Source organism: Pezoporus flaviventris, unplaced genomic scaffold (assembly GCF_033815535.1).
Source record: "Pezoporus flaviventris isolate CSIRO_AGI_PZ_B2104156 unplaced genomic scaffold, CSIRO_AGI_Pfla_v1 ptg000031l, whole genome shotgun sequence".
Lineage (NCBI taxonomy): Eukaryota > Metazoa > Chordata > Aves > Psittaciformes > Psittacidae > Pezoporus > Pezoporus flaviventris.
Window position 1 is genome coordinate 53,729,379 of NW_026892579.1, and position 27,916 is coordinate 53,757,294.

The following is a 27,916-nucleotide window of genomic DNA, read 5'->3' on the forward strand; positions in this document are numbered from 1 at the left end:
AAGCAAGGCCACTGTATAGCCACAAATGCAATGTTATAGAATCACAGAATCACAGAATCATTTAGGCTGGAAAAGAACCTTAAGAACATCAAGCTCTTAACCTGACACTGCCAAGCCCACCACTAAATGATGTCCCTAAGTGCCACATCTACACATCTTTTGAATACCTCCAGGGATGGTGGCTCCAACACTGCCTTGGACAGCCTGTTCCAATGCTTGACAACCCTTTTGGGAAGAAATTTCTCCTCAAATCCAATCTAAACCTCCCCTGGTACAGCTTGAGGTCATTTCCTCTTGTCCTATCACTTGTTGGGAGACTGACTCCCACCTTGTGACAACCTCCTTCAGGTAGTTGTAGAGGTCTCCTTTTCTCCAGTCTGAACATCCCCAGTTCCCTCAGCCATTCCTCGTAAGACCTCTGTTCCAGACCCTTCACCAGCTTGTTTGCCCTTCTCTGGATGCCCTAAAACCAGACACTTGTTTTCTTCTACTGATGAGGGCAATCTGGGGCAGAGAGGAGGAAATACTTTACAATATTTTCATGCCAGATACATTGTGAGAAGCCAAATCTGGGACCTCTGCTTTTTCCTCTGCAAGAATTTGATCTTGTTTGCTTCTGTACCCACCACATTTACAGTTTGGATCAAGTGTTACTGCTCATTTGAGAGAAGAAGGAAGAGGTCCCCTCCCCATCTAAAAATCCGACCTACTTAATTAACACAAATTGGATCCTACTTTCTTCGTGCTTTCAACCTAAGTGCCTAAATTCAGCTCACAGTCTAAGGACCAGATCCCAGTCTATATTAATTTTAGCTTCACTTTAAGGCTTCTGATCACAAAGGCAAGCTGAGAGATTGCATTGTGAGTGGAGAACTCATTACACATTACTCCTGCCTTTGAACATCTTTGAACACCTGCAGAAGGGCTAAACTGTCCCTGAACAGAGACGAATGAGGCAAGAAATAAAATGAATCCATTTGTTAAAACAAAATAAATGAAGCAGTGAAAAATAATGGTCCCATCTGCACCTACCACTGGTTCAGGGTCAGTTCTGCTGAAGAAAAGAGCAATGCCAAAAACTGAAAGGAGAGAATGAAATAGAATACTAACCACTTTCTTCACCATATTCAGTCCATTCAGAAAATAATAACAATAGTAATAATAATAACAATACTTGAGCTCTTGCAAATCTCTGTGGCTTCAAAGCATTGCACAGAGCCTAATCAAGGAAAGAGGAACTTCTTTTTCCAAGACACGTTTGCTGCTCAGTGGCCACTTTTCTATCTTATCATCACATTAACAGACTGAGACAAATTTCTTCCTGATGTAACACCATTTACATCAGCAGGATTATGTCTAGGATCAATTTGGCCCAATTTATTACTTTCTTAATGGGTGATAAGAGTATCATAATGGTGCTCCACTTGAGATGGAACAAAGAATTTTCACAGCATTCAGCACACATAATGACATGATTAAACCCTGTATCCTTTCCAGAAAATCTAAACCACTGTAATTGTAATACAAAAATAAAATAAATTAAAAAAAAAGAAATATTTTTAAAAAAGTAAACTATGTGTAATCATGGTGGTTGATGATAATGCAAACTTTCAGTTTAGAACACAGTACCTGTCGCCTTTTTGAAATGAATAAAGTTATGGCCAGAATAAATCATGACCTCCATAATAGTACAGGTTAGAGAGCCTTCTTTAAACCAGTCTCCTTTTCAGAAGCAATGTATTCTTTCATATCAGTGAGGCGGTTAACTCAGGGCTAGGCTGAAGGTATTTTAGAAAGATAAACAAGTCCTAAGTAAAAGCTTCACAGTGACGGCAAATTTTTATTGCATTTTGGAATCTCTCCTAGCCTTTATAATTAAGGAGATGCATCTTAGTCAAGGCTGCCAGCTATAATGCATGTTTGAACCTCAATGCATATTTCTGCTGTTTATCTGGCTCCTAAGCTAAACAGAACAGTTACTGTGCTTGCAGAGGAGCAAGATAAAACAATTGCTACGGCTCCCTGCAGCAATTCGATGTATGAGTATCTGTAAAGTACTTGAAAGGGATCTCCATTTCCTCTGCCTCTGGAGGACTGAACTTGAAAGGAGCCTTAGTGGGGGAGGTCAAAGTGTTGTGACAGGACCATGAAGAGCTCAACAATGCCCATGGGGGATGAAGCCTGTCTCCTCAAACAACCCTCAAGAGAGTACCATACCTTGTCCAATGTGGCTAACTACTCCCTGCTACTACTCCTGGTTCCAGTCCCAGCAGCCTCCCACCTATGCTGAGAGGTTTCTACCATCTCCACCTAGCTACCCTGGAGAAGTTTCTAAGCTGAACACAGACATAGACTACCATCCCTTTAACACAAATGTGTTGAGTATCACCCATTAAGTTTAGACTTGTTCCTTTGACTTCCTCAAGATTGAAATGGTACTGCCTAATGACAGCCAAAGCTGCACCTCACCAGTGGGACACCATAAACACTCAGCAAGCTGACCCCAAGATTTTGGTGACAGCAGTGCTCTTCCCCCTGCCAGAGGTGCTAGAACAGATGCTAACATATGTTTCAGTGCCAGGTAACAGGGATGCAGCTCTGGTTTTGGCAAGATTCCTGAGGACAGTCACAGTCCGCATCACACTCCCGTTTAAAACCCAGTAGCAGCCTGAGAACCCAAGGACAACATAGCTGAAATTGTTTTCTGTTCACTTACTTTCTACTTCTAGGCAGTGGCACGTAGATACTCATATGCTGAGATGATGGCTCATCATATTAATTAAAATTCTCTTATAGTTTCTTCTGATTTTTCCAACAGTCTGCAGCAATCTGTTGTCTTTTCTCTAAGTCTTAGATGGAAGAAAGGAACATTTTTTTTTCCTGTGCTTTAACCAGCAAGGTTACAGTCCATGCCAAGTCCAGCATTCAAAACATTAATGACACTTTTTTAATATTTCCATTCTACTGCTGTACTATTTTAGCAGGAAGCAAACTGTATAGACTTTATGGAAATGTGGCATTAGAACAGAATCACTCGAAGGCATTTCAGCTACAGTTAACATTTTTCACTGCTCGGAAACAAAATAAAAACAGTTTCTAATTGAATCGCTTCACTGAATAAACACTGGATAAAGCCAAGTGGGGACTAGTAGACAAAAAAAATAAGGTTAGCCACATGTCAGAGTTGCTTTTTTTCCCACCCAGATCTATGTATTAGCACTGTGGGCACATGCGTATGCAAGCACTGCCACGATATATTTTTGCATTCAGTAATAGGTACAGAAATGCCTCCAGGCATACACCACATGCAGAGTCAAGGAGGCAAAGCTGGAAATTCCCTCTTGCTTCTTCCCAGCCCAAGAACTCCCAGGATCCACCCACACCCACATTGCTTACTGGGTTTCATTCCCAGACGTAATTGATACCTAGCTGCCATAAAATAACCTTTAGCAAAACATTATTTAACTATACCATGGTTTATTTGACACTTCCTGCACAGGTTCAGCACTAAGAGTTAATGAAACCACAATTTCCTCTCACATTTGTAAATGCCAGAAATAAAATCATATTACAGAAATGGATAAACAAATTAATACAGAAAAGGTCATCAGTGATTATTAAACTGTGACCTATTATGAAAACAAAACTCACGCAAACTTTTGCTGAAGTAGATTGTTAGATAAAATGCATGCTTGAAGTGAAAAAACAGAGCAGTTACATTTCAACTAGTTAACTACCTTCCCTTTATTTTCTCCCTTTTTTTTAAATTTTATAACCCAGAAATTTCCAGAGAGATAACTTAAATAAAAAGGGATTTTTTTTTTTAGCTCCTGAGTGAAAACTGAACTAAATCTTTGAGTGACCCAGTTAGTCAAGGAACAGCTAACATATTTCATCAAACAAATCGTAGATCCTGGGGTCAAGAAAAGAGTGATCCACTCTCCCTCCCGCTCATGCTGTAGGAGCACACAGGTCCCACACAGGAAGACACAATTTTTGTCAATGAACAAAAAGCAGAAGGAGCCCATGTGTCAATTGTACCTCAGTCATCTTTTGTCAGAAGGATCCTGTGTGGCTTGTGGAATATCTCTTGAGCTCTAGTGGTCAAGATCACTGCTGCAGTGTTAAGTAGATCTATCTGAGTCCTACAAATCAATTATGAGGGCTGTTGCACCCTGTTTTGTGGGGAATTTTCCTACCAATGGAAATGGCAGATTTTCTATCACTTTGGGTATTCAAATAAAAACTGAGTAACAGCCTTTTCAGTAGCTTGGGCTTCATAGCTTACTACTGTGATTACAGTAGTACTTAGGGCATCTAACCTGAAAGTATACAAAAATAGTGATGGAGCCTACCTAGTCATAGGTTTTGATACTGCATACAAAAGTTTATAGATGGCATCCTATACCTTCTCTTACACCAGAATCGTACCTCAGTCATAATTTACAGCCTCTCCTAGCTTTACAATCTCTGCCTTTTTTAGTGCAACAAAGCATTTGAAAGATTTTTGACTCTTCTAAAAAAAAATAACACCTGCAAGGGATGTACTCAAGTCTTAGCCCATGTGAATAACTCTGTGAACTCCCTTAAGCTTTGGCTTTCCCCAAATCCTTCTCAAAGCATTCTTTATCCTGTTGTTACTTCATGTCAAATACAGAAACTGTTGCTACAGAGCACTGCAGCTGCCATAAAGACCCCAAGGTTCTGCCTTTCTTTCACTGGATCAAATTCTTGTCTTACTTACATATCACATTCTTACCTGGGCAAACTCACATGAGAGTGCATGAGTCTGCAAACGTAAGACAGAGCAGAACTTGGCTATCATAATTTAGCTTATTAAAAATAGAGATACAATAGTCTTCATGGGCACAGCTGAGCAAACAGAAGAAAGTTGAACTCTTGTAATTAGATATTTTCATCATTTATCAAGACATAGAAAATGCACAGGTCACTTGTAGAATTATTCAAAACCTTAATCATTGTGGTGACACAGTACACAATTAACAAACTTTTATATGTCAGCATAGAAACATGTTCCATAAAGGGAATAAGTCAAAGTGGGTTAAGTTTACACAGTAATTTCAGTATTCTCCAAATTTCAGGAAAAATATATTCTCAGAAATGTCCATATTACCCCCACATCATTTCAGTCATGTGCCACTAAAGAAAGGAAGATTTCACCAGGGGAATAAGCAGTAGAGGCAGCAAAATAAAACAAACACAATTAACACAATTAGCAAGAAATACAGGGAAAACAAAAGCATTCTATCATCTACTTTACTTCAGAGGATGCTCTGGAATAGCTGTAGCTTCTCCCTGGTTTCTTCCATCTCTGATCTCTATGCCTTATTACAATCTTTTGCTTGTTGCTTTCCTCTTTCTTTTGACTGGTAGTAGTATCAGTTTGCACAAGATACTTATAACATACCAAGAATGGTTCTCATGGAAACAAATAGCCACAGGTGACCTCAATGGAATTATCACCTGTAGTAATCAATACTTCTGGAAGGACAGTTTGGTAGACTGAGTAGGCTGGCCTTGACGTTTTCCTTTTTCAGGTGTCTCCATAGGAAAAACAAAATGTAAGAAATATCCACTAACCATAGCAACAACAGTGAGCCTTTGATAACATCATCTTTTTCACAAATACACCGTGTTCCCATGCCTAAAATGAGAAGCAGCCTCCTGCTGCATCTTCTGTTTTCAGGCACAGTGACACAGTGAACATCCCAGCCTAACCCTGCATGGATTCTCTTCTGAAAACAAAGTTCCTCTGGGAACTTGGTGTAGGCTCCAGGTCAGAAGATTTTGTCTTTGACTTTTCTGTAATGGCTCTTTCAACCTCTGGGGCTATCACATTTCCATCTTATATATATCTTTAATAAAACCAGGAGATGAGAAAGATGGAAACAACACATCTCAGTGGAATACAATTCAAATAAAGTTGTTAATAATAAATAATATATTCAGTATTTATACTGCTACTACAACCTAAGCCTGTTAATATAGGCAATGCTGAGATAAACAGATAAAAGGAAAAGAGGATAGCAGTCGGGCTTTTAGGATTTTAAATTTGCTACGAGGCATAATCAGGTATCTAAATAATATATATCAGTTTAATTTCTCCAAGCCTGTATCGGCTAAGACATCAGCCCTGAGAAGTCAAATTCTGAAATGGAAACATAAACTTAACCTTGATTAAAGAGGTAGCAGAACTCCCTAAGCAGAGCAGTTACCATCCCTTGTGCACAGTGAGCTTTTTGCTTTTCAGACAGTGGTCAGTAGTATTTATTTTGCCTTTTATTTTTAAATGCTGAATCTACAGAATACATTTCTGTATCCTAGTATTCAAAGGAATAATTAAGTTTTCTTGGTCAACAAGAAGCTCTTCTGTTGAAAAAGAACATGTCAATAACGTCAACGTAGACAATTTTCTAGCCAGAACTGCAATATAGCAGGTAAATGAAATTTAATGCATTTGTTATATTTCTTGTTGCCAAGGTTTTAATGTTGCAGCAGCATCTGCTACCACCTTTCCAAATGATTTTTTGAAGTTAAATTGGTGCATTCATTTTATTTCATGACTTAGCAGTTATGTAGAGGACAAATTATAGTTTATAGGGTTATATCAAGGTTTTGTCTGCACACCTAGGAGGATCCTGGGACTACAGACTCATGATTAGAGAGACACCACTTATTCTGCCTGTGGCCTAGTTAATAAAAAATATATATTTTCTACAAAACCCTTTTCTTCAATTGCTACAAAAATATACAAAACACTAATATCCACAGTAAATTACTTTGATCAATACAATATTTTTTACTTTGATTGGCTGACCTTTCCAGGTGAACTAGGCAAAAAAAAAAAAAAAGAGAGGCAGAGCAATTGGCCAATAGCATCAAGGCACATTGTATGGATCAAGGGCATGGTGAACACTGATATTCTTCACAGAACCTATAAGTCATTAAAATTCCTATATCCTGTTCTTATAAGAAAAAAAAAGGACGGAAAAAGGCACAACAGGAATCTATTCTCTTGACAGCAATGTAATAATAAAAGAAAATGTTCTGAGCCATTCTCATTACTGCCTGGAAACTTTAATCTTGGGGACTCAGTATCTGCTCATGGAAACCTTCAGATCCCCTTATAAGCTACAGAAAGTGAACGGAATATTTGTAGTTTAATTATACATTTAAACATTTTGGAGAATCAGACCCACTTCGGAATAGTGTTGTGGTGTCTAAATGGCTTTCCAAGTAACATAAGGCACTATCACAACATACTGGTAGTTGTTTGGACATTGCTAGAATCACAGAATCATCTCACAGAAGAGACCCTAGAGCTCACATAGTTCCACCTTCCACTAGACCAGGTTGCTCAAAGACTCATGCAACCTGTCCTTGAACACTTCCAAGGATGGCACATCCATATTCATTTGTATTTTGTAGAGAATGGGAAATCTGAGAAGGAAAGAAATATTTTCCCATATTTTATTTTGTCTATATTGCTATTAATAGCTCAAGAAAAATGCCAGTCAGATTTTCTGCTGTTGGATTTAATGATCATGCTGTTTATGCATGATAATGTCAAAAAAGCCCCACATCATGGAGACAAACCCTCTGCACACGTTTCCATTCTTAAAGCAAAAGCATACTGACCATCAACTTGATGTGGACTTGATTGGTTATCTTACCCTTCTCTTCAAGTATAACTAAGATGAAGTAGAAATAGAATTAACTTTGTAAATCACCAACTGACCAAAGGGATAGGAGGTAGCAGAGCAAGAAATTAATTTTGCCTTTCTCCACTCTCTTCCATCAGCTATTTATTTCGAAGTCTTCCAGATGACCTTTGGAAGCATAGACATTTTAAGGACAACTGGAACTCCTACATACAAGAATCAGTCAGAAGACTAATCAGTATGCAAGAGACAATACTATCCCTCAGAAAGATGGGAAATGTAAAATAACTTCATAATCGATATTTTATGTAACTCAAAGACAAAACTAAGTCCACAAGGCATATTTTTTATATTTCATTGTTCATTATTAAGGATTGTGATTTGGGTACATGAGAATATGCTTCAGAAAGGTACCTAGAATTGAATAGAATATAAATTGGTTTAACTAACTAAATAAACTGTTACATTCACTAAGCCTTCTAACTAATATTGGATAATAAATAGGCATATTCATCTATTTTTCTCACATTCTAGTTGCTGAAGATAAACAAAGGAAAAAAACCTCAAAACAAAATAAAATAACCTGCTTAGATGTTAACAGCCTGAACCATAAGCTTATAAACTGACCTGTTTTTAAGAAAATCATTGTTAGCTGCATATTTTTATGGTAATTGTACATAACCAGTTTATGAATAACAACAGCAGCGTTTTTCCCTTCTGATTTCAGTGCCACTTGAGTTATGCAGATTTCAAAAAGCTTATGAATATACAGATAAACAGAATTGTTCTGAACATCTGTAAGCAAAATATGAAAAGCTGTTTCATACTGAATGAACATCCTGGGTTGTCTAATGCTGGCCAAAACTGCTCTATTTATGTATTAGGCTAATGCTCTGAAAATAGCTCAAAATCCTTCGCACACTCCAGAATGCCTTTTCAGATTTTTATCTGTATGGTTGTCACCACAAAATGTAAAAATAATTTTACAGCACTCTACTCATAAGCTTCAAAGTAACTCAGTTATCTTTCAGACATCAATTTAGCAAGACAATAGCAGATCAATTGCTAGGAAAATCTTTAAATGACCTGTCCCAGGACTGCACAGGGTAACACTAACCTGATCCTTTCAAGCAGAATCATGAATTTCCTACCTCCCCCATAGAGAGGTGAATCATGCAAGGCTTATGAGGTTGGAGGTTTGCCCTTACAGGCTTAAGTTTCCAGGGGGAACCAACACAGTGTTGTAACAGTATAGCCAATCAGTATAACCTGGGTGATGTAGGAGAAATGGTGTCCACTCACACAGTTTAATAGTATGTCTGCAGACCATTTCTGCTTCCCAGTGAAGTCTAACAAATAAAGATCATAGCAGAAGACTGGAACACCACCAGTGTGGAAAACAGACCTGCATTCCCTTGAAGCAACACAATGCTTTCTTACTAGAAAACCTATTAAGAGCATGAAGAGAAGAAAGAAACATAATTTTCTTGTTTTCTGCAGAAGATACTCAGGACTAACAGGTTTAGTATAAAGACTGAAGCTGACAATGTGCTTTTAGAAGAAGTGATGAATGCTTAATCCAAGGAACTGTTGCTTTTTCTTCTTCAGAGTAGAATGCCAGAAAGGTGTTGGACTAAAATAACTTTCCCGCATGAATTTTCACGACTGCATGGGCTGAAAGCAAAGCTCAAACACTTGCCAAGTCGATACTGATGTCCTTCCTAGATTTAGAGGACATGTCTGTTAAATGTTTACCATAGATATAATCTTGCCAGAACAGATGAATAAGAAAGTTGCAACCGCAGTGCGTAACTGAAGTCTACTATTTCATACGAACTGTTCTTCTCAGTGAAAACTATTGCAGCTAGAAGCAGTCAGATAGCAATATCTTAGGGGACCTTGCGAGATCTCTCTTTAAAGAGACATCCAAAAAATATGTTCAAAGATGAAAAAAAAAAAGAAAGAAAGAAAAAAGAAACCCAACCCAGAATAGAATTAGAATAAAATAGGGCTAGAGGAAGCCAAGTAGGAAAAAAATAGCATGCTGAAATCAGTAAATTCTGCAACTCAGCTCAGCTGCACAACCAGGAAGAGAAATGTGTGGCATACACACATCCCATTTATGTTCAGACAAAGCTACGAAATATGTGCTTATGTTTCTGAATATCTCTGAGTAAAAAATCCTCTAGTGTCCAGCATCTGGAGGAATATAAACATCCATAACGCAAATGTGCGTAAAAACAACCACTAGAAAAATAACCTCAGTTGTGGTTTTGCACTACAAATCTAACTAAAACAACTATCTAAAAATAGGCTTCAAAGATTTTTCCTATTTCTTTATTCCAGGATTCTTATTATTTAATTAACATTTTAATTTTTGTTCACTATTGAAAAATGCAATACTTAAAGCATCTGTAAAAAGCTTTCAAGGTAGCTCAGTACTATGGACCTATTCTGAAATAGAAAATTAGCCTATACTGCATAGAACTGAAAGAGATGGTATCTTTTTTCTACATCCCTGGCTACACCATCTTGTCCTGTGTTCACATCTCCCCTTGGCCAACCACCAGCACTTCTTATTTTTGGAGAAACACTCCACAGCCCATCACACTCACCCTTAGTGTGCTGGAACTCTGAATTCATTGGGAAAGCAAAATTGTGCTGCATATCCCTATTCTATATAAATCATCCAATTATTTAATACCCAGGCCATTAAACAGCGTGGACAATAATTACCAAATAGGCCTTGACCCTATATGCTTACAAAAATTACAGACAGTGCAGGCAAATGACGAAAGTACAAAATAGAAGACTGCAGAAGTATTAGGAAATAATGGATCATTTGGACAAATAAGACACACCACCAATCCTTCCACAGATGACACTTCTTACTGCCATGTTTTGCAGGAGTTCTGGGTATCTACTAATTAGTTAATTCTAATGCAAGGTGTCCTTTTTTGGTTCTAGATATTTTTAAATCTCTATATATTAAGCATTTGCACTCAATTGCATGCCTGTTTTCCCTAAGCTAGAAGTTTTGTTTAGCATGTATAAGGCATTTCAAATTAGTGCAGTATTGTCTACTAATAAAGGCATTTGGACAATGCCCTTAATAACATGCTCTAAGTTTTGGTTACCCCTGAAGTGGCCAGGCAGTTGGACTAGATCATCACCGTCCAACTGAAATATTCTATTCAATTCCATAGAGTACCAGTAGAATATAATTTTAAGTCAATAGAATATAAATAGTCTATTCCATCACAACTGACATATTTTGTTCTGTTCTACCCTACCCCTACTGTACTCTATTCTATTCCAACTTAAAACACATCTTTTCCCTTTTTTTTTACTATTTTTAGAAAGATTCTTCTTTTGGATGTCTTGCAGCACTTCTGCACAGTTCCTGAAGAGTCCATTTGTTGCTTGTGCCACTAAGCATTTTATGCTCTTTCTGTCAAGTCAGATTGTCACTGAGAACAGTGTATCAACTTCAGCATTTGGTATAAAAAATGTTAACAAGGAAATAAACCAAAAGAACGTCTCCAAGCTGTTCCCCACCAATGAGTATCAGAAAGCAAGAATCTGCTTTAACAGCATCAATAGTCGGTTGGCTGGCAGTGGTTTTGTGTTTTAGATTGCAGAAAGAAACTGTTGGGTTATTAGTAATGTAGAAGGATTAGTATAAGAGTGCAATGAAAAATAAATGCAAGGTTTCGCATGGAAATGAGAGGATACTGTGCACTGAACTGTATGAAAAATAACAAATTATTAATAAGAACACAGAGGAGAAATTCATACTTTTCTATACAACATCTTGGTTATACGAAAAGAATAAAAAAATCTATGTGTGCTTTCTAATTTTTGTTCATACTTAGATACAGACTAACATAAAATCAAAACTCCTGATTTTTCTAAGGAACCCTTTTGCATAATTTGAGACAGAATTCATTTCCTAAAGATTTTGGGGGGGGTTTTGTCATGGTTTAAGCCCAGTCGATAACTCAGAACCATGCAGCTGCTTGCCCACTCCCCCCAGCTTCGTCCTCCCCCTGCTCCCAGAGGGATGCAGAGGAGAATCAAAAGAATGTAACTCCCACGGGTTACCACATTACTAAGAACAGTTTAGTAACTAAGGTATAACACAAACCACTGCTGCTACCACCAATAATAATAATGATAAGGGAGATAACAAGGGAAGAGAATACAACCGCTCACCACCCGCCGACCGATGCCCAGCCTGACCTGAGGAGCAATTTGGCCCTTCTGGATAACTCCCCCCAGTTTATATCCTGGGCATGACGTGCTGTGGTATAGAATACCCCTTTGGCTAATCTGGGTCGGGTGTCCTGTCTCTGCTTTCTCCCAGCTTCCCCTCCTCCTTGGCAGAGCATGAGACTCAAAAAGTCCTTGGTCAGAGTAAACATTACTTAGCAACAACTAAAAACATCGGTGTCATCAGTGTTTCCCAGGCTGAAAGTCACAAACACAGCACTGCACCAGCTACTAAGAAGGAGAAAAATGACTGCTTCTGCTGAACCCAGGACATTTTTTTTCCAGAATATTTGTACATACATTAGCTTCTTAATTATTAGAAGATAACATTGGGATGAGTATACCATAGATTTCATTACAGTTTGGGATGAAAGGCCAATACCCAAGCTGACTAAACACCAAACCTCTTTAGTCGCTGCAGACACTCATTTTACTGTTTATTGTCACTCATAACCTGACAAGATTCTTAAATACCTTAAATACCAACGAGGAAGACTTACCTGAACAGACCTCTTTGTAGGTAGGATTTGGAGTATACCCTCCTGCGTAACCCACTTGAGTGGAGTAGACTCCCTTCTGTCTCCAAAACTTCCTCTCGGCTCCCCAGAAACAGCCCATACCTGAATATAGTATAAAGTACATACCGTTATGTCAAAATATGATCAATACTAAAACACTCATTTGCATACTGATATAGTCCAAAGTGGAAGGAACACCCATAGCCAGCATATGATGGTGAAACATGGAAATACATTCTGCGCCACCAGAGCACAACTCAAATAAAGCTTTATTTATGCTTCTGAATATTAACATATCACACAGGACAAATCCTACAAGGTTCAAAGGCCCAAACAAGAATTCTCATGCACATAAAAAAAAAGTTACTTAAAAGGCACCTGCATTGTTTGTACAGCATCATTTTTACTTTAGTTGATTAACAAGCTGTCAAAACACAATAATTTGTATTAATGGCAAACAGTTATTTAATTTTCTTCTTTCAGGCATATGCAGTCTTAAAAGGTGGCAGTAATAATGTATTCAATTATATGCTATACAGAAGGAGAAATGCTTTAGTTTAACAATTTATGCATGCAGATATTTGATGTTCAGACAAAATTGTGGAAGTCATTCACCCACGTGGCCAATCATCAAAGGACATCAGGCCATCAACAGGTGTAAATTAGCAAAGCTCTTCTACTAACAGAAATCAAGCACATTGCCTGAAAGCTGGGGGAAGGAATAAGCAAATAACATTCACAGTGCTCTGATGGCTTAAACAGTTTAGAGATGTTAACTACAATTTGGAGGACTCTCTAAAGTTGAAACATGTCAGGAGCACCTGTATTGTTTAGCATATCTCTGATATGGGTGATGTCTTTTTCAGTGAGAAGATATTTACTTTTAGTATTCCCATACTAAAATATTTGGAAAAAAAGATAAAAAAGGCCATAAAAAATAAACTAAAAATATTAAATACACTTAGAAATCAATAATCCACAATGGGCTCTCTGTTGATAGCACTGGAGATATGAGGGGTTAAAAATTAGAAATGTGCCTTCAAATACAACTAGAACAAAACAGTCCCTTCTATCAATTATGATTACCCACAAAGGTATATTTTTTCTTCTCTTTCAGAGATTAATTTCAAATTAAAGTTGTAATGCCCCAAAAATTACAGAAGTAATGACCCAGATTCTTCCTTCCAATTCAGGTGCTCAAGCAAGTTGCATAAAGTAGGAGCCTAGCCTGTTCCTGGAGGCCAGGGGAAGAGGCAGGCAAGTCCTGAGAACAATTCAGCACACAGATACAAATTGCTGATCAAATTACAGTCATTCTCCCCTGACTACAGAGATAGCTATAGCTATCAGGTTTCTCAGCTAAATTAGGCTAGTGGCAAATTGCTCTAGGACCTCTCTTGGAATTCCCTCCCCATTTTGAAGAAAGAATAACCAAGAATTCTTATTTGAGATATTTTTCAGGCACTCACCCGCTTACCTAAAGGTGATTTAAACTAGATTGTATTTCTATACCTGATGTTGCTATTTTATCTCAAGTAAGTCTGAAAACTTCTCAAGAATTATGCCCCTAGGTCTAATCAACTGATACAGGGTGAGAGTTTTTATACATCACTCTGCCTATGCTGCACAGCACAAGTGGCAGCTGTGGTCCTGTCCTTCCTTGTCAAATCGAAAGCATAACTAGAGAACATCAGTAATCCCTGACACTCAGGTTTTCTCCCCACACAAAGCAGAGCATGTATAGGGGGACACTGTATGCCCATGTTTCATCCCGACAGTCAGGTCATGGATAAGAGGGAGGCTAGAACAGTGAGGTGGGAAGTGCTCTTTGATCAACTGTGAAGGCAGCCTTTGAACATGTACTTTAGACACAGTGTTCTAAGTGTTTAACCAAATAATTGGTTATTTTTTTATTCATGTTTCAGGATACACAGTTATGTGTAAATCTGCATGTGAACACAGGTACGTCTTCAAGTTCCTTGTAAAAATACCACGTGTATCCTGCCAAAACTCCTGTCACGGTACATTTGAGTGATGTGAAGCACATTGCCAGTATTCATTACAATACTTTAACATGGAGGATGTGCGCAATCTTGACCCTTTTACACTGAACAGGCATATAGTAGCAAAGTTCAGAAGCAAACACAAGCATACACAGTTTGGGGTAAGAAGCCAATTCTCTGTTAAAATAAAACCCTTGAGCCTCATCATTTCTGTCTTCAGTTCTTTACTCCTCATCCCCAGCCTTAGAGATATAGCTGAATCTTGACTATGTCTTCATGCTGCTTTATCCATGAGGACATTTTGAAGGCATTACAGAATCTGACTGTGATGAAGAACCTATTCAAAAAGTGCACCTGATTTTGCTAATGTCACAGAAAACATAGTTTTTAAAAATGATGACTAGGATCATCATTTAATTATGTGAAATGCCTATTGTATATCGAGTCTATCACAGGTTCCCCAAAAAGGCATTTCCATTCCATTGCAAGATAGTGAAAAGTTAGGAACACAGTTTTTCAATGGCTATCCAGTCTGTTCTAACAGATCTTGTTCATTCTGATAATCAGAATTTCTTCAACAGAAGAAAATTTTGTATTCGGAAATGCAATCTCAAGAGAAGGAGTCAGGATTCGCTTAATACTGATCTATCTTAGATTTAGATGTTTAAATACACACATTGCCCAGTTATTCTTCTTGGCATTTTCAGAATTCATCAGGTTTTTCTCTAATTCCCCTGACACTGTTTATCCAAACACGTTATCCAGAAAAAACAGTCATCTTTTGGATTTAGGCAGAGAGAAGAAGAGGGCATCAGAACTCACAGTCGGCAGACTTAGACTATGTTAGCCTGCTTCCAAGGGCGCTTTCAATTTAGTTTGTGGGGTGTTTGTTAGATCCTAAGTCTGTCTCTGGATCTGTATGCAAAGTGCAGAAAATAAACTGCATAAGGATGTTTCCTTAATATTAAAGTGCATCCTTAATATTAGTTGGGAAGTTTGAGCTCCAGCTGCCTATAATCCCACCTATGTCTGCAGCAGGTGATGCTGAGACCTTGCAAGAAAGGACACTGTAGCAAATTTATCAAACCAACATTGTCTGGACAAGCATGCTGAGGACTGGTGAATGAGCTATTTAATTTACACCAAGGAATATTATAGACCCAAAATTTTTCCCACATGTTCCTGTGCCTACGCCTGAGTTCAAATGAGTAACCCACAATTATGGTTTGAGTTCAGATACAGGCCCAACATCAAATACAAAATAGAAATGCTCATTCATTTCCTATTTATTTCAAATATTTTAATGTCCAATAAATCCCTAACTGCACTGCCTCAAATTACTGATCATCAGGGTAGTGGTCACTGACTCTCCTTGATCAATAACTGTTAATTAAGATTCTCTTATTGATAGCCCTCTCTGGCCTGTTGATTTCATCTAGTGACCTACATCCTCATCACAGTTTCTGTCACTTTTTCTTCTTCCTGTTTATGTCTGAATTCATTCTGCTCTCCTTCCTCTAAGAGACAGACATTTTATCCTCTTGGTGAACTATTCTCATCATTTTGTAAGTACGCCGGCACCTTTCACAAAGCATAAATCCTCACATCCGCGAGAACAGATAAAATTGAAATCTTTGTCATAATGAAACAACCTGCTAGTAAAGGGACGTAATTTACAACAATACAATACTAAATTGCTTTCCACAGTATTAATACATTCAGCAGCTGATGTTTGTTATTCTGCTAAAGTGGTGCCATATTCTACAGAGAAATTGTCATAAGGAGAGAAATATTAACAATAAAACCCCACATAATATTCTGGAGTTAAGACACATCAGCTCATGGAATGTCTGTTCTGCAGAGCACTGGATGCCTCAAGACATAAACGTTAAACACGAACAATGAGTATTAAAATAGGAAAATAATCTCAGTTCAAGACTTTGCATAGTCTTGTAGTACAAAAAAGTTTCCTTTCCCTAATTATTACTACCCTAGTAAGAAAACTGAATAAATAAATAATTAAAGTAATTCAATTAAATAATTAAATGAAACTCAAAAGAAAAAAGAAACTAGTAAAAAACATCAGGAAAAGAAACATAAAAGCAAAATAAGCCACCCATATTATAATTTGAAACTAGAAAACATGAATGTGATTTTAAACTATTCATGGAATGATTTGCATAATCCCCAGTACTGGTGAAGTGAGTGCAGCTTTAGAGTTAGATAGAGAGCTTCCAAAGGCATTCCTAAGAGAAAGGAAAAAAAAGGAAATTCTGAGGGACATACTCATGTTCCCAGGAAAAGTACTATTTGAACATAATGGGTATTGCAGAACAGTGTTAAAGCATTAAAGATATTTGTCACTTTTTAATTGCTAATTTGTAAAACAAAAACTATTCTTTTAGTAATGGATTTTGACTGACTCTTAATTGGAATTTCAAAAGGTATTTAAAGATTTTTTGTTTTTGAACTTCAAAACCAAACAGATTCAAATGGCAATCTTTAAATGTTCATTCATCCCTACAAATAATACTAATCATGCAATCCAGGAATACATGCTACTACTCCTATTCCTTTCTAGCATCCACACCCATTTTCTCACACTATTTTCTTTCTATATACATACGGATATATATCTCCTAAACAACTTTCTGTACACAGCCTTACACTCAGCCAAGGAACATTTGTTTCCATAGGTAACCCAGATCACTTGCATATTAGTAAAAAGTAGCACAAGCTGAAGCATTTTTCTAAAATAATGAAAGCAAAATGTTACTCTGATAAGAGACAAATGCATCCCACTGTTATAGATAATCTGTAATAATTCTGAAATATTCAGAAATAAACCAAGCAGAACTGAACCCCAGGTGTTTACCTTCTAGTGAGATGAATAGCTTTAAAGATTATGTTAACCGTATTGACTAGGTCTCCATTGACTGAAACAGGAGCTCATTCATTCAGGGATTAATTTATCTGCCTAAATAGAGACATCCAGGGTCATCTGAGATGCCTCAGAATATCCAAGACATCTATCTACACAAGGTGCGACATAAATGACAGAGGACTTTGGAGAGACAACATGCCTTTCTTGAAAGACATCCTGAGGCCAGGTAAAATGCTCCTGGACATCTCCAATGTACCTGTTTGCATATTTTAAGTCAAGAGAATCAAGTCCATAACCCGCATGCAGACATTACACAAACCTGAAGGTCTCTGAATCTGCAGTTAAATCAAATCTCCCAAAATGCTGTGATTTCTGCCTGAAAGTTGTCTATTTCTCTTCCACAACTATAAAAAAGAGCCTGGCATGACTAGCTCATTTGTAGAAATCTATTCTGCAGCACAAGCTAGATGAATCCTAAGACAAATTGCTAACTACAAAGTTATTTACCCTCATAATAATGTTCATAGCTTGTAATGTTGCTAGATTCTCTATATTGTGCACTGCATCCAATAGCCATGATACAGAAACAAAAATAAAAAACTGGAAAACTTGTTTGAAAATGATGTAATGTTTAAGATGTTTTCTCCACTGCTACAAGAAACCGTATGATCCTGCAAAGGTGACCTTTACTCATCTTTGTTCTGATCCCTTTCTCCAATGTCTGTTCCTATCACATCTTTGAGTAACACTGCTTTCCATACAGGTTCCCCAATGTTCCATTATGCATTTGCATCAGAAGGGTATTCCTAACCCAAACTAAAACCTCACAAGATGTACCCATTCTTTACTAATAAAAGCCTATTAAGTTGTGAACTCTATAGTTGCTGAAGGAGGCTGATGCTTCAGGGACTCTTTGCTTTCCATTTAAAGAAACCCACTTCAGGTGTATTGTTTTTATATACTGTCTATTTTTCATATTTTCTCTAAAACATGTACATGTATACGGTATTTTCCTTTGCAGAGAATTTTTGTTAATGCCTTTGTCCTTTACCTTTGTGGTATATCCTTCTCTGCCTGGCACCAGGTGCACACACAACCTGACTTCTGTCTGACTACCCAACGACCTTTTGTTCCTGCCAGCTTTATTTACTAGCATTCTCCCTCCCCACAGTCCAACAGGACATCCAGAAGACTTTTTGTCATATTCTGAAGAATGAATGCATTATTTCATTGGCATGCCAAGTCTTTTCTGGCCCACCGCCTGCAATCCGTACACCCACACTTCAAGGCACTTTTCCATGCAGCAGATTAAGAAGCAATTTCAATGCCAGGTTGATAGCAAAGCTTCACTGCAGAAGATGAATTGCAAAGGATCCTGCCCCTCCTTCTGTTAACAGGATTTTAGAATGTACGATTTCACTAAAAAGGGGGAAATGTCAGATTTAAATATATACTCAGAAAAATAAAACGTGCTTGTTTGCTGAGAACAAAGAGCAAAGTACCTTCGGAAACCTCTTCCCTAACCCCAGATCACAGTAAGTAGCAGGACAGGATCTTTCCAAAGCTCAGGAGCACAGTAGACAGAGGAGATTGGCTCTTGTGCCAGCTTATGTTCTGAAACCCTGGAAGCGATGATTCTGCCAGCTGCTCAAACGCTACAGTACCCAGCCAAAAGTAGCTGGGGGCACAGCCTGCTCCTATACATTGAAGCAGTAAAGGACAGCCAACAGTACATCCCACCGGCCTACCTCAGTGTGTCTGGCTCGAGCCAGCATCTCTCTGGGAGCTGAAGACACAGCTGCCAGTAGCCCCGCTTCTCTTGGCCAGTCTAGGACTTGGCCCAAATTTTGAATACGATTGATTTAGTTACCTCTATAAAATCTGGAGAAGGAAATGCTCAGCTGCTTTGAACTGAAATGATTTTTTTCCACAGTTGGAAGGAATAGAGTGAACCTCAGCAAGTTATATACCTATATAATAATGCTTATTTCATACATTTCCACCAAATACTGAGTGTGATTGGCATTTTTCTCTTTTAAAAAAAACGTGTGGAGCAGTTGGTACAGCTGACTGATTGAAGTCAGTCCAAGTACTGCTGTTTCTAAGTACTGAGCCAAAGAGATATTTATGCCGTGTGGTCTGAAGCTGTGGGGACCATTAATTTTTAGTACTTCACAGGTTGAAGTGGATACCTTGGCTTCCCCGTGCAAGGTCAGGATGAGACCTTGGCAGGCACCACTGTGCTCTCTCCTGCAAAGAGAAGATGGGCAAGCAGGTGGCAAGAAATGTAATGGGACACAGGCAAACACCGAGTTTGGACAATAAGGAGAACAGGATGTCCTGGAAACCCAGGAAAACACCCAGCCTGTGTCTAATCCATACACAGGGGTTGTATGCCTGCTTACAATAATTCTACCTTACTTTACATAGCTCAATGGCACCAGACTTTCAGAAAACTAAGTTTTGGTCTCTGCAGGAAACTATGCCAGCTCCTTTGGCTTCACTGTTACTGTGGACAGAAATCCAAAAGTACAACTGGATCTTACAATCACACATAAAGCGAGTGAATACAGCTCTGTTGAAAACTTTCATTCTGCCTGAGCGCTAACACAACAGTTAATAAGGGCCTGAAAGTCTAAAATGATCAAAGCTATGGCCTCACAGGCACCAAGATGAAAATACAGCATGAAATTACCCGAGAGTCTTTGTTCTGACTTTTTTCAAATTCTTGTGAGAATCTGGAAAGAATTCCAGATTCAGACTGAAATGCAGAATCATCTTTTACATAACACTGCAATATGTAGGGTGCTTTGGTAAGCCATCTGGATGCATATAGGATTAATGTTATCAATCAAGATTTCAAGTAGAATTGTATTATTGATGTCTTTAGGGGTTTAACATGGAGCAACCAGAGAATATTTGAGCAATCACAGAATATTTGAGAAAAGCAATCAAGTAAGAAATAGTTGGGAGGAATATTAAAAAAAAAAACAAACCAAACAAAAATAAACAAACAAAAACTAAAATGGAGAAGAAACTCAGGTGAAAGAAATAAAAACTCCTGATGACAGATGGCATTGAGCGGATGATCTTCCTAGATAAGCGTTGGCTCTAATGCTACAACAGGGTTGATAAATATGTTGAACAGCTTGCCTGGGGCAAGTCAAACAAAGCCCTCGGCAAGAAATTTAAAATGCAGTTTGCCTAACAGAGCAACTAAAGAGGAATTTCTTGGCTCACCATTTTGCCAAGATGCGTTCTGTTCACACTGCATGAATTCCCAGAGAAACTGTTGGGTTTGCTTCTTTTACCATAGGCAAAGCAGAAGCCTCATGTTCATTCAAATTACCAAATGGCCAGGCAATTCATTTATGCCTGTATGGTAGCTGCCGACATTCAAAATGCGTGTGGGCACATGTTTGTGTATGTAGGTATGTTTGTATAAAATCTGCACAACAGATTAGAATTATTGTAAAAGGAAAAGCAGACTATCATAATAGAAAAGGAATATTTTACTGTCAAGAGAAAAACTGCCATGTTTTCAGCATGGAAAATATGCATAACATGTCATAAGTACAAGTATGACTTTTGAAAATCCCTCTGAGACAACAGCACTCAAACTGGGAAAAGCAATAGAGAGATAGAAAATGAGTCTTGAAATGTGTTTATTCAATCCATCGTAAAAGCATGTTACAAGTTATAAATAATACAAAATCAACAGGATTTAAATAAATCTGAAGCCAATATCAAGAATGTTAATAAGGCAAAAACCACAGTTGCTCTAAATTTCACAGTCACAGTATGAGAGATTTCAAATATTCCCATTTAAATGCAGTTTTGATCTTAACCAGCAGAGAGCAGGGATATACACAAGTCAGTGTATTAAAATAATTTGAAAGATGGCCTTATTCACTGCCTCAGTATTCTTTCCCCACCCGGTAAGCAGGAATATTTAAACCAATTTTATCCTGAACCTCAAGGAAACTGTTCTCTGGTGAGGCCACATAATAAGAAAATTCCATCATCAAAATCCCCTGTTGGAAAACATCTTGCCTCTAATTGCCAGAAACTGGAAGATATGGCCCACTCAAAAAAATCATTTATGCTGATCTGAAAGGTCATCATCACACACTAGAAGGAGAAGAGGTAAAAGCAGAGCTGGAAGGACAACTGTGCAACATAACTGTGAGCTACACCTGAACCGCTCAGAGTCTTGGGGCTAAATAATGAGAATTAGCACTGTGAACCACCCCTAAAAGTGACTAGGAAGAGAAGCAGTCCTTGCGAGAGTGACAAAAACCAACCACTTCTGCAGCTCTGCCTTTTTCCATCATCTTGTGGGACATGCTTTATTCCCAGTCACTGTTCTGCGTCTATTTGTTCCGCATTAATCACACTCAGCATTTTCTTAATTAGGAGAGAAAGGTTAAAAGGAGTTGGAAGATGTGCAGGGTTCATTAGCCCCAAACATATACATACAATTCACAGGCTTTACTTCCCACCCCCAAAAAGACACCAGTGGGGGAATATGGCACAGGAGGAAGCCTGGCAGCAGACGTTTGGATGTGGGGACCATGTTTTCTGCCTCCTCTAGAAAGCAAATACTTACATAGTAATTCACACATATTTGGCTCCTTTCAGCCAAAAACATCAAAGTTTTCTGTACACAATAATTAAGCCTCATATGAACCATAATTTATGAATTATTACCTTTAAGTACTCCACAACTGAGGTATAAGTGGTCCCAAAGCACAGCAAAGAATCCCTTTTGGAAAAATACCAAAGGATTCCAACTAACAGGTCTTTGTTTAAAATCTCTTTTACATGCCATGATTATTGGGTGACAGAAACACAACTTGATAAAACCATGTATTTTCTAACTTTTTCCTTCACATATTTTGGTTGGTTTGTATTCTTCAGTAAACTGCATTTATAAAATGTAGCAAGTTCCATTTTATTTGTCTTCTGTCAGTGGAATATAGCTGCAATACAGTAACATAGAAAATAAGACAAAAAGAACTGCTTCCAATGATACAAAAAATATAGTGGAACATTGTGATTGCTTTATGTTGAGCCATATCTACCAAATGGTGATCCTGGTATTTGTTAGGATGAGGATAGAACCAGTCAAGATCTGGCACAGGACAGAAAGATTTAACAATAAATATTCATCCAAGAAGAATTACAATGTCTTACTCTTGAAGACTTACATCTTATGAAAGTCTATTTTGTTCTTTGATAGAGTTTCATTCATAAAATTGAACTAATTCTGTTTACTTGGCATTGTCTAAATCATTGATTCCATTATATTTACACAGGTGTAGAACCAGGAAAATCAAGATGAGAAGGAAGCTTCAGGACTGCAAGCCTGAATGCAGACTGTGAAAGACCTGTCTGAGGCTGGTTCCTCCCATTAGTGGTATTTCTGTTTTCAAAACCACAGCACATAAAAGCTTTCATCACAGATTTGAATTCCATTCTGCTGGATTTGAGGTACAAATACAGAACAAAACAGCAACTGCCCCAAAAGATCAGTTTTCTATTTACAGGACCATTCATATGGGTACTTCCATAAACATAAATGAGAACAGTCACAAACTGTACAATTCATGACTTGGAAAAAAATAAACACGTTTTCTTTCATGCTTGGGGATTTGGGAATGCAACTGTGTTAATGCTCATGGCTGGATCAATTTGGCATCAGTTTCCATGAACAACTGCATCACATACATGGCAATATTGCACCAAAAATGGATATCACCTGCAGAAAAGAAATCCTTTTCACAAAGTAAGAAACTTTAAGTCCTTAAGTGCAAAATATTTGGATTAAAATTGCATGCCTCTCATATCTAATCAATTAAAAGTAGTCTTAAGAAGTACCGCAGGGACCTCATGTTTCGGACACAAAGGTAATGACTGAAGTCTCCCAACGACGCAGAAAAAAACATCAGTGTTTATGGTCAAATTTCTGACTCCTTTAACTGTTTACTCTTTCTAATTTCTCCTACAAAAGATCACTGAAAACATGATGAGTATGAATATAAGCATCAGAAGCTCTTTCCACACCTCTGAAGTGTCCGAAAATTGAACCAAACCTTAATCTGAATGAAATCACTGGAATGTCCACGGATAAAGTCACTAAAGAATAAATTATGCCAGCTTGTGCACAGACAAATTCAGTCTAGCTACTTTTCTATCTCCTTTGAAGAAGGGAGTAGTTCCTTAATATATTACCTTTCAAAAGTCTGTTAGGGATAAAAAAGAACCTCTGGTATAATAATATGTGAAAGGGATTGAGATAGAGCTACACAGTCCTATCATCAAACTGATTATTTGCTTCATTGCAAAGCATCACATCTTCAGTTCAGTCATTGATCTGAGGCTTTCAAATCATTTTGTGATCTTCCTTTGCTCTAAGCATTCCAACACTACGCAGAGATTCATTTTAGATCATCTTCGGTCATTTGACACACTTTAGTGCTCTGCTACTCAAGTTAGAACTTGATGTACACATAAAATAAGAGATGTCATCAGGGCTGTGTAATCCATTTGATTCTCTTGAAACTGTATCTTTCATATAAATTCATCTCTGCATAATAGAGAAGCCTTACCCTCATCTTGTGAAAATCTCTCTAATCTCTCAGCAACCTTAGGGGGCTTGAAATATACAGAAGCAAAACAAAATATATTCTGCTATTATAAAAGCAAAGCATCACATTTTGTTACCAGCAAAGTAAGAATCGCTTTTAGGGCTATGCTGCAGAAAATAATAACTTGTTTACAAAGTTTGTTTACTGCAAGGAATAGAAATTTTGGCTTTTCTTTCCTTTTTTGATAACTATTGCTAAGTTAAATTAACTGCCATAGACACATTCAGAAAAAGTAATCTCGTATTGCTTATTTCACTTATAACCTTAGTTTTTAGACAACAACAGAAAGCTGTAGGCACCCTGACAATTATTTAAATTTATAATCTATAATTGCTCAGGAGCAAAAAATAATTACATTCAAATAACAACCCAATTCAACAAGCAGCCCTTTCGTCCTTCTTTCCCCAGCTCCGAAGAAACATACCCTTAACCCTTTTCCAATAAAAGCCCAAAATAATAAATGCCTTCTAAGTCTACCCAGAAGATCATTAAAATTCATCTATTTTGAACCACAGCTGTCCTTAATGAAAATACAGAATTTCCAAGAGTTATTTTCTCATCTGTTAGTCGCCAATAAAATTATGGTATGTTCTCACTTGCAAAAGAGAATAACTTTCCTATTCACCCCCAAAAAAAAAGACGATTACGCAAGAAAATACCAGAGAAGATTGTTACAGGAAAAATAATTTATATCCAGAGGGACAGGTAGAGGTATGTGGTTAGTCATTCACCAGTTATGCAGTACTTGACATGCACTCATTGCCAAAAAACGTGGTATGCCACTGTTGAAAATAAAGCAACTTTAATAAATGCTGAGGTAGCGTCTGAGATGCTTTGAGGGGTCGGCACAGGAAATGCCATTATGCGTAGCAAAGTCCATGCCCTACTCACTCTCCGACCCCATGTTTTTCCTAGACATCCTCTAAACATCCTGTGTATTCTGGCAGTGATTGGCAGAATATTAAGCCAGTGGCATCATGAGGCATACAGTCTCTAGCTGTTTTAAGGTGTGTAGTAGCATGCTCTTGCTTCAATAAATAGCCTCTCTAACCTTGAAGAAGGCTTTTGGGAAAGCCTCATAATATGCTACAGACATACACACTGTCATTTGTTAAAGAAGCACCATGGCAGCAGCCATCTAAGGTGAAAATTTCCATCCTTACCATGAAGTTGGATGTGGTTGCTGTATAGCAACGCTTTGAACAAGCAAAGATAACACTCAATTTTGTATGCAGCAGATTTTTTCTCTTTCTTCACAGGTTTTGAATCAGCAATCATTATTTTTTGTAAAGCAACGCAGTACGTATTACCTCTGACTACTGCATTTCAGAATAATGCAGCTCTCAGAAGTGATACATGACAGACAAGCCTGAGATGCAATAGAGTGAACACTGAAGTGGATAATAAATTAGCTTATACAAACCATGGTCAGAGCTCCTTGTACTCATGAATTTTGGATACCTGTAGCTACCCAAACAGGCCTGGATAACTCAGGTACCACAGTCATAGAAAGGTGCTGCCTGGGGTGGAAGCCTATGCCTTCAGCCTACCAGCTTCCCAAACAAAGAGGGACAGACATCTCTCATATACATGGCAAGCTAGAAATGCATACAGAGAGAGCTGTTGCCTATTTTACAGCACCCACTGTGCAATCAGTCATTTTGCCTACTTTTGGGGCTTTGGAGCTTTTTTCTACATATGACTTCAAAGCAGCTTAGGTGTGATTACTTGAATGCATGCCAAGTTTGCAACACTTGCCCAAAACTTGTCCAACAGAAAAAGATTCACATGCATCTTTAATTTACTATTTCTCATTATAAATCTTTCTCAACAGGGAACTAATGACAGATGTGGCTTGCATTTGCATGGTTTTCAACACCATTTTCAACAATCATACAATCATGGAATGGTTTGGATTTGCCATGGACAGCGCCACCTTCCACAATACTCCTCAAAGCTCCATCCAACCTGGCCTTGATCGCTGCCAGGGATGGAGCAGGTACAGTTTCTCCTGGCAACCTGTGCCAGGGCCTCACCACCCTCACAGAGAAGAATTTCTTTCTTAATCTAAATCTCCTGTCAGTTTAAATTCATTCCCCTTGTCCTATCCCTACATGGCCTTGTCAAAAATCCCTCTCCAGCTTTCTTGTAGACCCAGTTCTTTCTCCACAGGAAGCCAATGACAGCTCCAACATATATTCGCATGGTTTTCAACAACTGCTGTACTTTGAAATTATCACACAGGTTCCAGCTATGTGACTCCACACAGTTTTAATTAATCAATAATAGAAAAGCAGTGATATAAGGGTGATATATACACATGATATATGTGACCTATGACATACAGTGTATGGAATAATAAGCAATCATCTCACAGCTGAGAACAGGAGGTACTCAGGGAAGAATAAGAAAAGGACAAACTCTATTTGCCAGTACTACAGTCCTGGTCTCTGACTTTTACAGGATTTCTGAGGCTGCTGTGATTTGAATAACTCTCAGTGGATCTCTCTTCCAGCTACTTCTTCTGGCCCCATTTCAACCCAAGAAATCTTCTGTATGCAGAAAATCCTCTGGCAAGGAGATCAATAGTCTTTTATTTTATTCCAGTTCCTCTGATTTATTTGGAAACTGGCTCTCAGTTGTATCCTTTCTTCTGGCCCTTATTTTTACACAGGGAGATATTCTGCAAAATCAATTCCCTGTTTCCTTCCTTGTGCCTATAATTATTCTGTAGGCTTCTCTTACAGTCCATTAAGTTGTCTCTTTTTCACACTGAATAGTCCTAGTATAACCTGTTCTTCCTTGTATAGAAGATGCTCCATACTTCTGATCACTCTTTTTGCCTCCATGAAACTTTTTTCAGTTCTGTTAGATCTCTTCTCAGCTTACTGCTGCAGAAAAGCATACAGTATTCCCTACATAGAAAACCATGAGTTTACACACAGGCATAATGATAATTCCTGCTCTATTCTCTTTTCTGTTCCAGTTTCCAACAACAGGCATTGACATGGAAAGGAACTGCACACTTGGATATCAGTTAAAATCCTTACATTACCCTCCTCCTAAAGCTGTGTAGAAGAAGGGAGTCTGGAGGCAAAATACAACTGATGGAGCTGTCAGTGAAGTGCCTTTGACTCACAGAAGACTGCAGCCAGGGAGAATGCAACTGAATGAGTTGAGATACTCTTCTAGCCTCAGGTTGCAAACAATATAGCACTTCTGTAAGCTTCAGCACATGCTCCAAAACATTTTGGATCCACAGAGTACCTTGAATTCTTGGGAAATTATCTGTATAGAGTCGGTAAGTCTGTTAAAGCAACAAAACTGCCACAAGGTTACAAACATGTTTGCTTTACTCTTGGGTTTGGTCTGAGGCATCGTAAAGCATAAATAATTGTAGTCTGGAACAAACAACTGGAGGAAACCAAGAGTAGCATTAAAAATGAAGTAAGGGACAATATTCTACTGAAGATTTAAAAAGATCTATTATACACATGTCTTACAAAGATATAAACTTGGGCTTTGTCACACGCACCAAGGAACTGGCGACCTATTCTAAAGTCTGTTGATGCAAGCAAGAAGAGAGGATAGAGAAGACATTGTCCAGCAAGAGAAAATCTGTATAAATCCATATTATTATATGCAGTCATCTTTATCTGAAGGTAGACAAAGTACTAGAACAAGTCAAAGTCAGGAGTACTTACGAATTCTTCACAGATGCTAAATCCTCACCCTGTGGTCAGCTCCAGTTGGCTCATTGTGTGTGTACCACAGCTGGTTCAAGGCCTGGCTTCATTTATTAACACAATTCTGCTGTTCCCTGTTTTCGGGATATACTGTGGCATAAGATCTAGGACATTCAAGAAAAGCTAAAGTTCTGAGGTGGGAAATGTAGTCAACAACTTTG

General features: G+C 38.0%; 1 protein-coding gene across 4 annotated transcripts in view; it reads right to left on the minus strand.

Moving 5' to 3' along the window:
• MSRA (methionine sulfoxide reductase A) overlaps positions 1–27,916 on the minus strand; it is a 277,959-nt gene that overhangs the window by 132,889 nt on the left and 117,154 nt on the right. For all 4 annotated transcript variants that reach the window (XM_061461158.1, XM_061461157.1, XM_061461160.1 and 1 more), the window contains one exon: positions 12,455–12,574. In XM_061461158.1, the coding sequence (XP_061317142.1) occupies positions 12,455–12,574 (120 nt within the window). The remainder of the gene's footprint in view (positions 1–12,454; positions 12,575–27,916) is intronic.